The 12,879-nt window shown below is 47.0% G+C and overlaps 1 protein-coding gene across 1 annotated transcript in view; it reads left to right on the top strand.

The window, feature by feature from the left end:
• The first annotated feature begins 2,690 nt into the window (after positions 1 to 2,690).
• Positions 2,691 to 12,879, top strand: part of LOC123587450 (cytochrome b5) — a 38,533-nt gene continuing 28,344 nt past the window's right edge. Inside the window, exon 1 of the mRNA XM_045457210.1 lies at positions 2,691 to 2,968. Coding sequence (XP_045313166.1) covers positions 2,840 to 2,968 — 129 coding nt within the window. The 5' untranslated portion in view covers positions 2,691 to 2,839. The remainder of the gene's footprint in view (positions 2,969 to 12,879) is intronic.

The raw sequence follows: 12,879 nt of genomic DNA, 5'->3' as shown, positions 1-12,879 counted from the left end.
TGTGCATTTGTTTGAGGGAACCAGCTCTCTATGGTTATACCTATATAATGACAAATATAATTATCAATGGGTAGGAAAAGGCTGTTCAAGCACATTTTATGCATGAGTGACAGAAAGAATTAGAAAATTAAAAATATAATCAGGATTGCTTATTTTTGCCCTACAGTGGAAGAAGACTGACTGCTTTTTATGGTGTATTTTTACCTGAAGAAATTTAGGAGTGGACTTGGCTTTTGTAAATGTTTACAAAAATGTCTTTGCCAGGGGAAGTCAGGATGAGTGTGTGAATGTTTGTGTTCCTTCAGTTTCTCAGGTTTGTTTGCAAATTTGCCTAGATTTACTTCACTTTGGAGTACCTGCCAGATAAAATGTTTCCTCATACCTGTGTTTTAGAACAAAGAAGTCTTGTTGAGTAATAATCATAGCACTAGCTAAAATCTATTGATTGATTTCTATATGCCAAACCTTGTGCTAAGCATTTTACAAGCAGTGGCTTAGAACAGTTAACTGACTAGCTCATGGATCAACTGAACAGTTATGTATCTGATAAGTCACTCAACCAGGGGCAGGATCCAGATCACTATAGCTGAAGTTTTGTTTTTAACCACTTCTGGAGTTGGAACTGGGACTGAAATCTGGAACAGTATTGACGTTGTATTACAGATGTAGCCATGACCTCAAGAGGCTCATTGCTCTGCTAGAAGTCATGGGGAGAATCAGCAGTTTTGAGAACTGTTAGGGAATCTGTTAGTATAATCTGGTTTACTATTTTTAAAGTGTATAGGAAAGGTATAACACTAAATGTATACATTTGAAAAGAGAAAACATCTCAGATCAATAATTTAAACTCTTGCCCTGGAGCAACTAGAAAAAAAAAAAAGGGAAAACAAACACAAAGCAAGCAGAAGGAATAATAAAGAACAGAAATTAATGAAATTGAAAAAAGAAAAATAGAGAAAATCAGAGACAAAAAGCTGGCTCTTTGAAAAGATCAGCAAGACTGACAAACCTCTAGTAAGGCTGACAACAAAAAAATGAGAGAAGTCACAAATTACTAGTATCAGGAATTAAACAGGATATCAATATAAACCCTGCAGACATTAAAAGGATAGTAAGGGACTATTATGAACAACAACACACATAGATTTGACAATTTAGGTGAAATGGATCAATTCCTCAAAAAGTATAAACTACCACAAGTCACCCAGTCTGAAATAGATCATTTGAATAGTCCTGGAACTGTTATGGAAATTAAATTCATGAATTAAAACCTTCCAAAAAAGAAATTTGCAAGCCCATATGGTTTCGCTGGAGAATTCTACCAAACTTTTAAAGAACAATAAGACCAATTCTACACAATCTCTTCCAGAAAAATGGAAAAAAAGGAATAAGCCATTCTATGAAGCCACTATTACTCTGATACCCAAACCAGACAAATACAATGCATGAAAGAAAACTACACACCAATATCTCTCATAAACACAGATTCAAAACCTCTTTAACAAAGTATAATTTAGCAATAAACAAGTGGGGTTTATTCCAGAGATGCAAGGATGGTTCAATATATGAAATCCAATGTATTCTGTCATATGTAAAGGCTAAAGAATGTTTGGAATGTTTGGAAAAGTGTTTCCTTCATGGCCATGCATTCCTATGGAGGAGGTAAGCCGGGGGGAAGGGAACTCACATTTATGAGGCTCTAATGTGGAAGAGCTGTGTTGAGTCCCTAGAACCATGACCTGGATGTGTAACTTGTGTAGGTCTTTTTGGAATGAACTATTAATGCTGAAAAGGGCCTTAATAAATGTCAGATTACTTTATCACAGGCTGGGATTTCAAGTCCCCCCCCCCCCTTTTTTTTAATCAAACGTTTGTAAATCTTACTAGGAGTGCTCAGCTAGGGAGTTGGTATTCCAGAGTCCATTCCAAGTGCTATGGATCCTTTAGGATTTATGTAAACAATATACTGTTGAGACAAGACAGGGCATTCATGCAGGTACTCACCTACCTGAAGCGGAGAAGTGCTTCAGAGCTTTAGGAATAATTAGGACTTTTTGCTTTGTATAGAACAAATAATTTCCCCCCCTTTTTTTTCACTGTGAGAAATGGGCAAGCCTGGGGAGCGGAGAGTGTCAAGCAAAATTACAGAGCGACGGTTCTGGCCAGCACACTGTTTGCTGAGGCGGAGTGATGGCACTGTGTGTTTTTAAGTCCCCGAGGCTAGTTAACAGTTTAATAGTTAACAGACTCGCTGCGGAGAGCCTTTGTTACAGTGACAGCCAGGACTGGCTGATCTGATCCGAGTGCGAAGTCACAGTGATGCGCAGTGCGCCGGACCTGGCTGACCCTCCTCCGACGGCCACCCAGCGGGGCCGGTTCTTCCCGCGCACTGCTGCCCCCGTCCCCGCTCCCGCCGGGCGCCTCCTACTCTCTCTCTCCCGCGCTGTCCGCCCCTCGTCCCGCTGCCTTCTGCGCAAACGCACGGGAAGCCCCGCCCCACCCCGCCGCGCGGTCCACCTCACTGGCCACGCCCTCAGCGCGCTCCAGCTACAGGGTTTGGGAAGGGAACCTTCTGCAGCCAGTCAACACCCGCGCGCTGGGCGGGGGCGCTCTCGGGTTGGCGGAGGTCGTCGGCCGAGGGCGGGCCCATTGAGTGACAGGAATTCTGTCCAGTCATCGGAGGCCGTGCGCCACCGCCCCCTCCGCTGCGCGGGCCGTCCCGCTCTGGGCGCTGGGCCGGGGCTCCGGGAATGTCCCGGGCCCAGCTAGCTGAGACGCGCGCCCCGCTTCGCCCGGCTCGGCTGGTGTCTGCACGGCCTGAGGCCCACCGCGTTCCGAAATGGCCGAGCAGTCGGACCAGACCGTCAAGTACTACACCCTGGAAGAGATCCAGAAGCACAACCACAGCAAGAGCACCTGGTTGATCCTGCACCACAAGGTGTACGATTTGACCAAGTTTTTGGAGGAGGTGAGTTGGTGAGGCGTGACGCCGCCTGGGGTTTGGGGTTTCCGTGCGGCGACCGGTCTGTCGTTCGCGGCGCGGCGGGGTTGACGCGGGCGGCAGTGTGGAGTGTGCTCGCCCGTGTGTTCACCGGCTCTGCACACCTGAGCGTTCCTCGCTTCTGCACATCTGCGTGTGCATACCTGTGCGTCCACACCTGGGAGCGTGCCCCTGGAGTCTGCGCACCTGTGCGCGCACACTTGGGAGTGTTCCGCGGCGCTTCGGCCAGCGTCGCCGCCGGCGAGCCATTGTAGCAGCCCGCGGCGTGCCCACTTCGGGCAGAAACTGCCTCCCTTCGCGGGTGCGGAGGAGAGCACTACTTAGCACTTAGCGGGAAGCGAAATCGGTCTGGAGCTGTTTCCCTAGGAGAGGACGCAGCTGCGGAAGGATTTTGAAGGGATCCTTTTATGAGTTTGCATAAACGGGGTCTCCATCGCAGACAGGGATTGTCCTATTTCTGTTATTCCGGGAGTGGATTTCCAGTAGAGAGAGGCCGGTTGAATAGCACCCATCCTGAGAACAGTGGGATCCCACAAGAGAGGACCCTGAATTCAGAGGTCGGGGTGTGGTCCGCACCGCTGTCCCCGGGCCCCCCCTCCCCCACCGTCCATGCCCACACTGTTCCCCAGGAGGGAGCGCGGTGATTGTTAACCGCATCCAGAGAGGACTTTGCAGCGAGGTAGTGCTGGACTCCGGGAACTAGGAAGTCAACCCGCGGCCTGTGGGAGGCTTTGGTGAAGAAGGAAGGAAGAAGGATAGGGTAGTGAAAACTGCCAGTGGGACTTGATCCTTAGCTTTGGAAGTTATAAAATAAGTTTGCCTAACGTAAAAGAAAACATTCCTTTGATTCTTTGCATTAGGTTGTAAGTTTTGCGGCAAATTCTAAGACGCTTTTCTTTGCTACCTCTGGATTTGTTTTTGTCACTGTGCGGGAGTTTGAATCATAAATCTGAACGCAACACTCCCCCTCCTTTATGTCCCCCTGCCCAGAGAATGTTTAGTGCCGGGCATTTTTATATAGTTGGAGGGGAAAATGAAATTAGAGGCCTGGTCTTAGCTGGATCACAATTTACATCAGAGGACTTTTGCAGAAAAGATATTTTAAACTTTTGAAAAGGCTTGAAGCTGATATTTATTAATAAGACATTTTACTCCTAAATCGCCATTTGGTGCCGTGCCAGAAGATAAAATAGCGCCCCGATTTAGGAGTGGTTTAGAGTGGGGAGGCAGATCTGATCTGCCCCTTCCACTGAGCGCGGGCATGTTTGCTGCAGCATAAAGTCAGGGCTAATTGATGCCAAAGGTCTGCTTGCAACTGTTCCTTGTTCCTCTCCCATGGTATGTGTGTAATTCAAGAGTTTTACGATTCAGCGTGTGCTTTCTTTGTTTCTGTCTGTAAAAAAAAGAACATTTCGGAAAGAGTAATGGGATATTTTTTGAAGGATTTTTTCTTTTTCCTATTTTGGGCGGTTCGGTCCTGTACATTGTGTTGTACAGGTGGCTTCCATGGCCTGCCCACTCCTCCCCACCCCCCCCCTTGTCAGCACTCCCTGCCCCAGTTGTGACCACCAAAATGTCTCCGGTATTGTTGCCAAATGCCCCCAAATCCGTCCCAGTGGAGAATCACTGTCATAAAATGTATTCTGGATAACTTTAAGGGTAAATTTCTTAGGAGATCATAAGAAGGTGAAGAGTATTAAACTTTAAACCACTTACATTTCATTCTGGTGAGGCAGGAAAGAGGACATTGCACAACATTTTCTAACTTGTAAGAGACGTGCACAAGCTGTTGGGTGGGTAAGTTAGCCGGCGGCCAATTCCATGATTTCTCTGCTTTCAGTACTGTCTCTCGAAGGAGCCTGAGAATGTCTGTTTATCACTATTACTGGATAACTAACACAGTGAGATAAGTAAAAGTTACTTACAGTGCAGTAAATGAAAATGAGTATATGGTGGTTCCGGTTTCTTTTCTCAATTGACACCTGGTAAAATGCTCCCCGTTGTAGCCTGTGACCTGAGTTTGGAGCCCCGCTGCTCTCTGGTAGTTCCGCTCTTGCTTTTGACCAGTAAGTTCAGTATCTTCTGGACTCTTAGAGGTACATCTCTCTCAGAAGACTACAACCTGAGAAGAAGAGACATCATTTTGTTTCCAGAAGCTTCCGTTGGCAGAAACAGGAATAGCACAGGAAAAAGCTGGGGTCACTTGAGTCTAGTTCAGCAAGGAGTGGACCCCGGGGGGGCCTTGGGCTCTGTAACAGGGCCTGAAGTCCACAGTGGCAGGCTGGAAAGGACGAGATAGGCCCACAGAGCGGGGTCTGGATCAAGGTAGCCAAGGAAGGTGGCTCACATTTTGAAGTTGGACACAGTGGCAGGATGGCAGGCCTCTCTGGGGTGATACCCCATTCTGGGATCCCTGCCTGTTGCTTCCTGCATCTTTTTTTTTTTAATTTTTTTTTTTAATGTTTATTTATTTCTGAGACAGAGAGAGACAGAGCATGAGTGAGGGAGGGGCAGAGAGAGAGGGAGACACAGAATCAGAAGCAGGCTCCAGGCTCTGAGCTGCCAGCACAGAGCCCGACGCGGGGCTCGAACTCACAGACCATGAGATCATGACCTGAGCCGAAGTCAGTCTCTCAACCGACTGAGCCACCCAGGTGCCCCAGCTTCCTGCCTCTTGAACACAATTCCTCTCATTCAGAGAGCTTCCGCAGGACACTTTGCCAGGTGTAATTCTTCCTAGATCCCTCCTGTTTCCATCATTTTATTAGGCCAGTGCTGTTGATCTCCTACCTTCTTCTTCTTTTTTTTTTTTTTTAATTTTTTTTAACGTTTATTTACTACTAAGAGACAGAGAAACAGAGCATGAGCATGGGAGGGGCAGAGAGAGGGAGAGTCACAGAATCTGAAGCAGGCTCCAGGCTCTGAGCTGTCAGCACAGAGCCCGACGTGGGGCTCGAACCCACGAGCTGTGGGATCATGACCTGAGCCAAAGTCGGACACCCAACTGACTGAGCCACCCAGGCGCCCCTCTCCTACCTTCTTTTGACATAGAAAGGAGACCAGGATATCTGTCTCTTCCTTCCTTGCCCTGCCCCCTTTCTTCCATCATTTAAAAAGTTCCAGGATTTCAGGAAGCCTTTGTTTGCTAATTAAAGAATGTTCCGCTTTCCCTAATTTACGTATTAAGTATGAAAGGTATTTCACTATTTTGGAAGGGGAGGGGGCTTCCTACCTCTAAAGGGAACTTTCCATCATTATGGGTGAGATCTCCCTGTACTATGAATTTACACATCCATGTGGATAGCAAGACTTTTCATGACTCAGTATTTTCTCCTTTCAGAATATCCTACGTTTATATGCATAGCTCCATTCATGTTGAGAAAATGTGTAGTGTGATGGGTGGAAGGGGGTACTGCTCTACTATCCACCCCCTGCCTCAGATTTTAAGGTGAAATGGGAGGATGATGATAGTGTCTACTTCACGGGGTTATTGTAGGAATTAAACAGCAATTCTGGTTCAACACAAAGCACAGTAGCTGACGTATGGGCCATGCCCGGGTAAACGCAGACTCCTGTACTAGTTTGGGACAGGGTAGGCTGGTGGCTTTTCTTCTGTAGTATCCTGTGTCGCTGAGTGTCAATAGGAGATTTTAGGTAAAGGTGTAAATCTGGCAGGTGATGTTGAAATGAGAGAGGATTATCCAAATTCTAGCCTTCCAGTCTCGAGGGCACAGGTGAAGTTTCTAAGTTGTGTAACAAGCTTTATCTCTTGAAATAATGGCCTTAAAAAACTGGTTTGTTGTTCAAGAGGAGGGTAGACACCTGAGAGGGAAGACGGGCTCATTATTAATGGCAAGTTAAACAGCAGAGGTGTTTGGTTACTGTCTGATGCTGACCTACAGAATTATGAGCTTTGTTGCCTCCATTTGAACTAGGTTTTTTTTTTTGTTTGTTTCTCAGACCTGAGTTCTAGTTTTTGAATTTATATTTGTGAAGTTGGGTTTTGTCATCTGATTACATCAGTCGCAGGACTAACGATTATAGAACTTTGAGGGACAGTGATTTGCAATGAAAACGTAGGCATTTGGTTCCAGGCAAAGAAAATGGTTTGCTTTTCCCTTTCTGTGATTTGGGCGGCAGTATGCGTTCCTTTTTTGAAGGAGCTGTGGGAGGCAAGAAGAAAGTATCTGATAATCGATGAAGTTCTGTTAACTTGCTTTTGGTTCTAGTCAATAGATGTTTAATTTGTGAAATCCATCTCTTCCTGAAAAATGTGGTAGAGAATAATGTCTTTGTGTCACGTTGCCCCCTTTTTGACGGGATCAAAATGGAGACTTGTTTCTACAGACCATTTTCTGGTCATCCTGGATGCTGATGCTCTGTGTCTGTGCCATGGATGTTCCTTAACAGCATTCTGCTTCACAGAGCTGTTGGCTCATTTTTGCTCAGAGACTTTTGTTTTGTTGTAGGGATTTACTTTTTGTTATTTTCTTTGAACATGGCTACCTGCTTTGCAGAAATCAGTGGTTCTGAGCCTGGGGGACCTCAGTTCTCCTGGACCCAGGAAGAGAGTGTAAGTGCTTGAAATTCTGAGAAACACAGAAGATATACCCTTGATATGGGGTGATATATATTGAGGGCTAAAATCCTAAGTACCTTTCCTTTTTTCAAGGGACTTTGATAATATTCTAAATCTGGTACTGTGGTTGCAAATACATCTTGGATGAATATAAAATGGGAATGTTATTATTTCACATACATAGTTTGGTAAATAAAACTTAGAAAATATGAAGTCTTTAGGAGGAAAACGTAAGGGGATCCTTAGGGGTGAAGGTGGCTCTGGCGTCTTGGGGAAACAGGTGGAGAGCCACATCTCACAAGGCTACTTGGGGAACGTGAGTCTGGGCGCAGAGCCTCTTATATTTCTACATTTGTTGTTTTCTATTTTTTTGTGATAACTTTTTGCTACTTTTGAGAAGAGGTTTCAAGAGTGCCCGTGAGTTACTTTATTTTGGAACAGTCAGAACAACAACAGAACAACACTTGTTAATTCTTGTTTTTTATTTATCTTTAAGGTGGATGGAAATTCCAAAGGAAGGGAGACTAGATTATGCAGGCCAGTTTGGCTAAATCAAGGGGCAAATCACGCTCCTTTCTACTTAGTGCAGCTGTCTGGTATTCCAAAAGTCCTCCCAAACCATAGAAGACCACCGGTGAAGACCTTTTAATATAATGGGGTCTGAACAACCCAGGTCCCACTAGACATCCATAGGAAGTGTTGGATGGGGGTTAAGAAAACTAGACCTGATTTGGGATGAGTCAGGTAAATTCCCTACATCATTTCTTTATTCTTAAATGGGGAACATTCTGTCTTCTGTATCAGGTTTGTGAACATTAGAGTATGTGTGAAAACACTTGGAAAAGTAAGTATTTTGACTAGGATAAAGTTTTCTTATAAGTTAAGCATTATAATTTTTTATTGTGTGGATGGTCCAATATTTCTGGAGTAGGCACATATATCAAAGTATAATGTGAAAAGCAAAAATGGGCCCAAGTACAAATAATTCACTTGAAATATAATTTTTTTAGAAATATGTGCTAGGCCTGATGGGATATCATCTCTTTTCTGGAGCTGTTAAAAGTATGACTTTATTGCTTTTGGGGGAAAAGAACACATGATTACTAAAGGAATTGGACAGTGTGGAAAAGAGCAAGGGAAAAATCAAAACTGCCCAGAGTCCCAGTCCCCGAGGTGACCCCTGTGAACGTCTTGGTGAACGTTGTCCCCGCGAGCTGTGTGCACACCCACCCTTGTACGTGGATTTGTTTCGCACGAATGATAGAATACTCTATAGGCTGTTTTGTAATCTGTCCCCGTCCCCCTGTGTGTGGAGGGCACCATTCTACTTCAGCAAATCCTACTTTCTGGTTGTTTCTGTCTTACCGAAATGTGTCCTAGAACACACATAAGCAATCCTCTCTTCTCGTACATCTTGTTGTCCACGTAAGTGTTTATAAGTGGGATTGCCGGGTGAAGAGTTGCACGCTTTCCACGTCTGGTTGCATCTTCCCGAGGTGCCCGTGGTGATCACCCTCGTGGCCACAACCAGGGCTTACACACCCGGGAGACTTTGCTCCTTCCCCGGGGAAGATTCCCCTCCTCCTTTCCTGTATGATTTGGGTGTGTATTTTTCTCAGAAGGGGTCATGTCTGGAAATGCTTTTTTCCCCTTTCGTGTATACATTTTCTTAGAAATGCAGCTGTTCCGAGTAACACCTCGTTTCTCCTGGTGTTTCCAGCACTAGTGCATGTTGAAGCCCCGAGGAAAGTGGCCGGAGGTAAGCAGCGGGCTAAAGGAGGACTTCAGTAGCAGTGGCTCACCGCCCTTCTCTGTGTCTTTATGAAGTGCGCTTCTTTTCAGTTACGTTTGATTTTAATTTTTTTTTTTTTTTACATTCATTCATCTTTGAGGGACAGAGACAGAGCACAAGCGGAAGAGGGGTAGAGAGAGGGAGACACAGAATCCGAAGCAGGCTCCAGGCTCCGAGCTGTTGGCACAGAGCCCGACGTGGGGCTCGAACCCACAAACCGCGAGATCATGACCTGAGCCGAAGTTGGACGCTCAAGCGACTGAGCCACCCAGGCGCCCCATTCCCTGTTACCTTTGAACTTGGCGTGTGTATTTCTTAACTGGCTGCTTGTGTCTTTTACTAAGCCCTGTGTGGGGACCAGGAGAGTGAGTTCTAGATGTGGGACTCTGCTCACTCAGGGTGAGTAGAATTTGGCCTCAGCCTGTTGGTAAGCGACCTCTGGTTAGTGGCAGCTGACATCTCACGGGTGACAGCAAGAAGTCACTTTCTCGCATGCCCAGAGCTGTGTCCAGGATGGCACTGAGCTGGCCCTACTGATGGGGAGGGGCGGGATGCCCAGTGCGTGCGGGGGGAGGAGGAGGAGGAGGGCGGCATTAATGGCTTTGGGCTCCGTCCGGGGTCTTCTGTACTGACTTTCTAGGGGTGGCCACCTGTTGCACTTTGGCAGTAAAGGCCGAGGGAGTGTTCTTTTCGCGGTGCCTGCTGTTGCTTATCATGAACAGGCTTTTCACTGAGTCTTGCACAGCTCTGCTGAAAATTGGGCACAAAATATACCCAGCGCGCTTTCCTCTCTTTCCTTCTTCAGAAAGTGTTTCCTAAATGTCTTTCCTACTCCCTCCCCTGGTAGAAATCCCAGTGGGCTAAGGTAAAAGGGACAGCCGTGGACACTTACTGAACGTTGATTAGCATGGAGCATATGCTAGAGAGTCTCCTGAATGCTTTTTGTGCACAGAGCCCTCCTTTGCATTTGCACTTACAATGCTCAAGATGATCCTCCCGGGTCGGTGGTGGTATTCTCCTTCTTAATTTTTTTAATGTTTATTTATTTTTGAGAAAGAGATAGAGTGCAAGCGAGGGAGGGGCAGAAAGAGAGGAAGCCACAGAATCCGAAGCAGGCTCCAGGCTCTGAGTTGTCAGCACAGAGCCTGACGCGGGGCTGGAACTGACGAACTGCGAGATCATGACCTCAGCCGAGGTCAGACGCTCGACCCACTCAGCCACCCAGACACTCCTCTCCTTTTTAAAGATTAGAGAAATGTGGCTGGCGGAGTCAGTGTCTTGGTCCAGTCACAAGGCCAGTGAGGACAAAGCCAGGTTAAGTCCAGGTTGCAGGACTTCCCAGCCCACGTTCTTCAGCTAACTCCCTGACCAGGGCGCGGGGCCTAAGGTAACTGGGAGAGCTTTAGAAGACTAGAGGCATCCGCTTGGGACCCAGTTGCTGTATTTGCTTTGAGATTTCCACCCGGTGTCTGGAGATCTGTGGGAACCAGGGAGAAAGTAGAGGGTAGTTGGGAATGGAAATATTGAACAAAAAAGGAAAACTCTTGGAAGGGCAAAGGGCAAAAATGTGCCTTTCTTTCCATCTTTTGGCATTTTACTATGTTGCCTTCCAGAAGGTGAAGGAAACAGGCAGCCGTTCCGGTTTCTCGCAGGAGGTGACTCTGTTCCTAACACAGATGACACCTGGATGGTCTTACAAATCCAGGTCCCCCCCTCCCCCCGTGTCCTTGTGTTTAAGGAAGAGACTGCTGTTTACATTATGTTAGGTATGTGAAGAGGTTAAAGGTCGTTTTGGAAAGGCCTCTTAAGTAAGTGCCCTGGGAGGGGTTGTTCTGAATGGAAATCTGATGAGGTTGCTACTCTGATAAAATCCCTGCATGGGTTCAGCTAATCCCCCCTTGCCCCTTCCGACCCCCTGGCTGATCGTGGGTCCTTGTCCTTGGAGCTGTACGTGACACCCGGCCTTGCCTTGTCTGCCTGCGTCACCCTTCCACTTAGTGTCTCAGCCACAGGAGGCCCGCCGCCCTGGGAAGGTCTCCCTCTTTCTTGCCGCTTCCCTTCGGTCTTAGGCCTTTACGGTTGCAGCTGCCACGCGGCTGCAGAATTGGCCGGAGTCTCCGAGCACATCCTCATGTAGCCCCCGGGATTTTACTTCTTTCACCAAATTGGTGGTTGCTTTGAGTTTTCCGTTTGAGGAACGTATGTTGTTGTTATATTAGAGGATGTCATTTCTACAAGAAAATCAAAAGCTTCATGTTGTGTAAATAGATTGCCGTTTCTCTGTTGAATTCTTTTCAATGGCTTTCTGTGGCCTTTACAAATAAAATTGCATCTCTGTGTCCTGGTTTAATAAGGTCTGCATGATCTGGGCCCCACCTCAGCTGGTAACACTATCCCCCTGCCCTCCACCCCTCACTCAGGCTCTCTCTGTGTCTCAGAAAAGTCAGGCTTGTTTCTGCTATAAACTTCTGTACGGCTTCCCCTCTGCGTGGTGTGTCTTCCCTTGATCACTACCCTCTTGAGATCGCAGCTCAGTATCTTTTCCCAGGATGGGGAATCTTCTGTCCTCTCACCTGGCTGTGCTTCTCTGTGAATACTTCAGTCGGTATCTGCTGTTTTTCTTGTTTGCTTGTTTGCAGCCCTTCCCAGCAGACAGCAGGGCCCCTGTCCGTCTCATCCTGGCACATAGTAAGTGCTCAGTAAATATTCCTTAAGTGGGTGGAGGAAGAGAGCCTGATGGAGGAACACAGACCCATTCTCTCTACTATCTTCTTTTTTCTTTTTTCTCTTTCCATACAAATGGTACATACTAGTTTTATTATGCTGTGGACCTTTCTTGGTCCACAGATGTTTGTCTGGAATTCTGTCCCGGAAGCTTAACATTTAGGAACTGGTGAGTTTTTATTAAGACCGTTCAGATTATGACATAGCCTCAGAGCGTGGAGTGTAAGAATGACCCTGAGCACCACGCCTAGGAAGTAAGGAGAAGAAAGCGGAGAGTCAAAGCCGGGGGTTCGCGGCATGGTCTTGCCCAGAGCTAATGACCCCACTTCCCTCTTCAGCTGCCTGCTGCTCTTTCTTCTGCCTTAACAAGCCCTCTCCTCACCCCCCGGCCCACTGGGTGGTTCTCCTGGGCTGTCACGCATGCTGATACTGCTGCTGTCCTAAAACACATTCCCACAGCCTGTCTTGACTCTGCTCCCCTCCTGGCCCTGCTGGTTTTCGCTCCCTTGCTTAGTAGAGCCCTCTGAAAGGGTTGTTAGGCCTGCTGTCCCCAGTTCGTCTTCGCTCTTCTCTTTTAAATGGTTTTCCAGAACTGTTCTTGCTAAGGTCTCCAGTGATGTCCGTTTGCAACTCTCCTCTGCTTGATTCACCTGCACCCCGTGACCAGATGTCCCCCTCTCTTGGAGACGCTTTTTGCACGTGGCTCCGGTGCCCCTTCTCTCCTGGTTTTCCTCCCACCTGCCTCGCCCCGCTCTCTGTGTCCCCTCTGACCTCAGGGTGGGA

This window comes from Leopardus geoffroyi, chromosome D3 (assembly GCF_018350155.1).
Source record: "Leopardus geoffroyi isolate Oge1 chromosome D3, O.geoffroyi_Oge1_pat1.0, whole genome shotgun sequence".
NCBI lineage: Eukaryota > Metazoa > Chordata > Mammalia > Carnivora > Felidae > Leopardus > Leopardus geoffroyi.
This window is presented reverse-complemented; position numbering and strand designations above follow the sequence as displayed.